The sequence below is a fragment of the Nelusetta ayraudi genome, unplaced genomic scaffold (genome assembly GCF_046127955.1).
Source record: "Nelusetta ayraudi isolate G7.1 ecotype Tasmania unplaced genomic scaffold, CSIRO-AGI_Nayr_v1 ptg000033l, whole genome shotgun sequence".
NCBI lineage: Eukaryota > Metazoa > Chordata > Actinopteri > Tetraodontiformes > Monacanthidae > Nelusetta > Nelusetta ayraudi.
Window position 1 is genome coordinate 7844001 of NW_027466083.1, and position 6000 is coordinate 7850000.

Here is a 6000-nt window from a genome sequence, read left to right on the forward strand (position 1 = left end):
ACGGGGACGAGTCGAGCGTTAATAAGATGACCAATAAAGGTGCCACCGCCGAGCCTGTGTGTGCGTTTGTGTCTGCTGCCATTTGAATGGCCAGCGGGTTGCTTGTGTAAACAAGCACCAAGACATGTTCCCTAATAAAGTGGGCGCTGCGTGAGTGCGACGCTGGAACACGGCAACATCTCAGACCCCCCCCCCCGTCCCCCTCCCCCTTTGGCCTCTGGAATGCCCGGGTTTGACATCGGCAGCGACAGGCGCCTCTTCAGTCAAAGCCTCCGACCCATCAAGAAGATGAAAGCCCCTTATTTAACGGCTCCGGCTCATCTTTAACGGCGCCGCTATCAAAGCAAAAGGTCGGAAAGGGGCCGATGACGCCGAGGATGCTTTTTTTCTCTCTGCGGCTGATTTAAAGGGATTAGCAAGTGATTGGTCGAGGTCTGGAGTGACCAGTGTGAACACACAGCTAGAGATCATTGGCGATGAAAATGGGGAGAAAAAAAAACACGGAATGAAAACATGACGTAGTGGATGACTGACGCCACTCATGTCTTCATGAAAGGCTTTTTTGTCATTTCAACGTCCCTTTGGTCCTTTTTGGAGGAGCGCTGCTTTTTTTTCACAAAGTTGAGGTGGTCGAGGGAGGGAGGGAGGGAGGGAGGAGGGACCCAGACAATATCCTCAAGGAAATGTGTTTTATGACTCTGGAGATGACGATCCATATGGGTTATTAGGTAGGAGTGCGGCTGGCGTGTCGCTTTTATTGCCGACGCCCCCTTTGCCAAAGAAGCCATTTTGGGTCAAACGACTCCGAGCTCCAGCAAAAGCAGTTTGTCAACTGAACAATTACAGAGGAGGTCTGACGTGTGTGGAGGAAGATATCCCGAGCTAGCTAGCTAATCCCGAAGGCACTGTGGTGAAAAAGAAAAGGTATCGGGAAAAAGGAGCCGTAACAGAGGAGGAAAAACACATAATCCTGTTTTTGTATTACCTCTCATGCACAATTTAGATATTTAACTCTTTTTTTGTGTGCTGTGTTAGGTGCTTTATTCTCCTGTGACTGTCATGCTAATTTGAGTTCAACAACAACGGCCGTCAAATCAATTGTGGGCCATTTGTATTGTCGATTTGGAGGAGCGGGTGACAAAGAGCCCCATCCAGAAGCTTCCAAACCAACAGCTCTGCGGCTGGGTGTTCCCATCTCTTAAGAGTGTCATGTGCATATTAAGGCTATTATGTTGAGTTTTTTTTTTTTATTATATATCAAATCTGTATGCAAGAACACCTGGCACTGGGAGAAGTGGCGCTAAACATGGGAGGGATTTGAATATGATTTGGATGGGAGCTGGTTCATTGACATCTGTCTGGAAGAGCGCCGAGATTAGTTTGACAGTCACTGTCAACGCTGAATTAAAGCAGTTTCTTTTCCATCGTCTCCTGCCATTTTTCCATAATGAAAACTGCATGTACAACATAATATGTTTGGCTTTAACACGTTGATCAGTCATTTCATTGGCTCCCAAGCCTTTGTCTAACAACTTGGAATCAAGAAGCCAAAAAGAAGAAGACGTTCAATGAACCAACACCTTATACACCGACAGCGCGAGCGATGGATGCTCTGAATGTCCAGCGAAGAGTCTTTGTGTTGTCAAAAACCAGAGCAACCTTTGTGAAGAAACAAGCCCCTAAATCGCAGCTGCTGGCAGGAGGCCTGACAAAAACACACGTCCTCGTCTTTCCTGCTGCACCCAGAGAGAGGAGCGCTGACTGTTGGCTCATGCTCGATCACAGTAATTCACGTTCTGCTAGTGAAGGGTGGCAGCTTCGACCGCTGCCTTGAACCTGAGAGGGGAGATTCTTTGAATAGAAGATTTTTTATCCGTGTGGCTTAACATGTGGTCTTAAGGAATCAGGGGAAGGATTGCTTTTGTTATTCTGTTTTTAAAACTTAGAGGCTCATAAGAATCTCCAGCTGAAAATAAAAACAGGTGAAAAAAACAACCCAATTTAATCTGCAGTACTGGCCTGAAAAAAACAACTCTGAAAGTGGAATAGAAATAGCAACTATTTCTAAGACGCGTCAATCGGCTTTGCCTTCCTAATTAGTCTGAAAGACCAAGCATCAAAGTCATGTAGGTTCAGTGAGTCTGCATATGCGGAGTTCAAATATCAACACGTCAACATCAAAAGTAAACCAGAGAAGATGACCGAGCGAGCGAACAAAACCGCTGAGCGCTAGCAGGCTCGCAGTGACGCAAATGCCCAACCCGGTGCGACTCCTCCTCGTCCCAGTTCTACGTTGCTTGCTAATTTGAAGTCAGCCGTCTCAAGTTGAAGCCTAATGCGCCAAATGAACGGCCCTAATGTGGATCAGCGATGCATGCCGAGGACTGCCAGGGATAGTTTTCCCCTCTAATGCGATATGACTAGCTGCGCTGCCGTGTTTCCATGTTTGTGTGTGTGTGCACCGCCACCGCTGATGGTGACAGTAAACCTCTGCATCCTAAATTACCACAGCTCTATTTTTGCATCCACACTCTCAGGGATTATTAAGACATCGAATGCTAGTCTGACTTGGGGGGATGTGGGGGTTGCCAACAGGTAGGCTGCAAAATCACAGAAAAAAAAAATAGAAGTAAATAGTTGGTTTGCAAGCGTTTAGAATTAGTGAAAGCCTTCACCGGCCTGCGTGACCTTGACATCAAAGTCGCGGTAAAGGGGGCCGGGGCCGTGTGTTGGGTGTTAACACCGGCTGTTCCTGCTGAGCGAGCACTTTGGCTAATGAGCGATAGACACGAAGTGAACATTTAATTGATTTACAATTGGGTCCAGGTGATCTACAGTAACCTCGCGTTAATTTGTGAGTGCCCAGCATATTGATCCACTCAGGGCAGTGGAAGGGTCGGGAGAGTGACTCAGACACTAAAGGTATATCGAGACATATTGTATCTATAAATGAATATAACCACCGTGGGGTTTATAAATCAGTGCATTATTTCATTGGACAGCAGCCTGGGAGCCTGACAACGATGTCCATTTACCCTCAGATTTAAACTATCATTATTTCAACAGATTGAATAACTTAAAGGTAACGACTGCAGCGCATTAGAAGCTGCCAAGTAGTTTGCAGTGAAGTGAAAGCACTGTGGTTGTCGGGGAAACAATTGGAAAAAAGCACCGGTACAATCGTTTCCCAGTCGAACAGCAAAGCCTGGACAACAACTTTGATTACCGGACGACAAATAAACCATCTTCCTGGATAAAGTAGGAGTAGACAAACTGCTCCTCACTCAGAGCTGGGTTTTATGTAGTTTCTGAAGATTTTTTGCTGCCATGCTGCACGTGCAGCACGTGTGTCAAAACAAACCGGCTCCCTGCAGTGGCCAAGGATTTAATTGACATAATTGGACCACCGGCTGTTTCGTGAACGATACCAAGTGATGAAGTAAGTGCGTGATGTTGCAGGCAGAGGCCTGTTGCCATTTCGTCTGTACAATTTTGTTTACTTGTAATTTTTTTCTATGCTACCACTAGCGCTGAGCGTGTTCCCCATTCGTTGCTACTTGTTGTTTGAAGAGGGCCGCTGGGAAGAGGAGGTTCATGCCCATTTAAATGTCTTGCGCGCTAGAATGTCACATATACCGCCTTTAACTAGTATTGTACTAAAACACCAGAAAAGCGATCATTAGTACCTTTTCTCAACAACAACTGCATCAGCCCCACAACAAGCCTGACATCCACCAACCATGGAGAAAACAGAACAACACGACATTTAACGGGCAGCTTCCACTTTAGCTGACTGAACTCCAAGCAGTGTGAGCGGAGGAGGGCCGAGGGCGGCGGGTTACCTTTGAAGAAGCAGTCCTTGCTGTGCACCACGTAGATCCGCCTCCTCTCCAGGCAGGCGGTGCGGTAGACCTCGCAGTGGTTCTCGTAGAACCTGCCGTCGGAGCCGCACACCGGCACGAAGGAGGGCCGGCACTTCTCCTGGCACACGCACTCGGCACGGCCGGTCCCCGCCATCAGCACGCACTGTCGACCCCGCCCACAGTAGGTCCTCCGACAGGGGTCTTCGTCCGGGTCGGGGACAGCCGCTGGACAAAAAAAAGAAAAAAACAGGTAAGTTTAGGAGACTTAAACAGAAAAAGTGTTGTTTTTTTTTGTTTTTTTACTACACCCCAATATTACTAAATAAATGAACAGGATGTTTGACCGTGTATCCAACCATCTGAGCCTCACTAACACCAGGTACCAGCCCCCATGTGACATCACCAAGGGCCAATATAAAGGCAGTTAAACAGTTGACTTTCCTCAGTTCACTTGCAGGCTTCACTGTTTAAAGAACATTTTTGAACAGACGCTTTAAAAAATACAGTCTTGGGACATCAAAGAATAAAACCTTTTTATTTTCTGGCTTTTTTTTTATTTTTCTAAATCAGCCTTAATTGGCTCAGCCGACTTTTAAAGCTGCTCCTTCTTTTTTTTTAAAAAAAACGCCTGTGTTTCCTCTCTTTCCCCATTAGCTTTGATCTTAACAGGCTGAAATATTTTTGCCATGGAAACAAGGGGAGAAATAAGAGGCGAGCTTGCGGGGAGGAAAACAAGACTCTAAAACGGTGAAAATGAAATCATTAGCCTAATGCTGGATGGTTTGACTTCAGGAGGAGCAGAGTGTTTTACCATCACGCACAAACCAACAGACGCCCCCCCCAAAGGCAGGCGACTGTTATCCCTCGTCGGGCTGTGGCTAAAGCCGTGGCTCAAAAGAAAAGAAAGCCAATCTCTGCCTTTTATAATCAGTGCTGAAAACAGAAATTGAATTTGCCGGAGTATAATCATATCTCAACTCTCGGCGTATTCAGTAAAAGAGGTAATGCGCTGTTGTTGGAGGACAAAAGTCCCTTAATTACATAAAGGCGATTTCAGGGCTGAAGCGCAGAGGCACATAAGCACTCCATCATGGTCTCACACACACACACGTGCGCACACATACACACACACACACACACACACACACGCTTCCACAGAATGTGAAATGCCAGTATTCAGGAGGGTATAGAGTCACATTCTTGCAAACATAAACAATTTAATTAAGAAAAACTATTTTGCTAATGTTTAAGCTGCATGTTATTTGACTGGGAATGACTCTATGAGTCCTCGCTCAGGGGGGCGGGCTCAGATTAAAACTCTGCGCGTCTATCTTGCAAAAACTTCAACGGAAAGGATCATAAGATTTCCCTGGATTGCAAAACTCACCAGCTTCCCTTACAGATAAAGAAGCGTAAAGAAGGAGGACTCTCAAAATCCACAAAGACCAGAAGAAGAAAAAGACGCTAGTCAGAGTTGTAAACACCTATACCGCTGCTTAAGACGAAGGTGCGGATGTTGCCACAGCAACACTGAAACATGACTTGAGGAAAATTTCAAGTAATAAGTCGAGACTGAAGTTGCTATTAATGGAAGCACCAAACCTAAAAAAGACGTTTTGATCCCCACCAGAGGGGCAGAAGAAGAACTGATCCACTGAAGTTTTGGAGAATTTTGAGCTTCTGCCACGACAAACGTCTTCTTTCGAGTTAAATATTGAAATGAATGTGCTATGCAGCAGACAGTCTTTCCCAGTCAGTCAGCTTCCAAGTTACGCCTGCCTTTCAGAAACAGTGTCTGTGGGCTCCTTCTCACACGGATACGGAAGTTGGTCGCGAAAAGTGGGGAATGCAGTGAGACTCATTCCTCCTCCTCAGTTTACTAATTGTTCTGCGTGTCTCGCCGAAAGCATCTGTGGGAAATGCAAAGTAAGCCAGCTCCCCAGTGACCTTGCAACTCGTGTCAAGGTCGGGGACGTTTAGAAGATGGTTTGTATTCTCCCGGCGTGGGAGATTAAGCGCTTAGCTAAGAACGGTTTCCGGCCCAGCCTTCCCACTGGTGGCCGTGTTGCCCTTTTCCCCGTTTGTTGTGTGGAGAAAAGAGTACACGAGCCATACACAACGGCAGCAACGGGGAAAC

General features: G+C 46.4%; 1 protein-coding gene across 1 annotated transcript in view; it reads right to left on the reverse strand.

Moving 5' to 3' along the window:
• Nucleotides 1-6000, reverse strand: part of fstl4 (follistatin-like 4) — a 128065-nt gene that overhangs the window by 67827 nt on the left and 54238 nt on the right. Inside the window, exon 4 of the mRNA XM_076032115.1 lies at nucleotides 3843-4088. Coding sequence (XP_075888230.1) covers nucleotides 3843-4088 — 246 coding nt within the window. The remainder of the gene's footprint in view (nucleotides 1-3842; nucleotides 4089-6000) is intronic.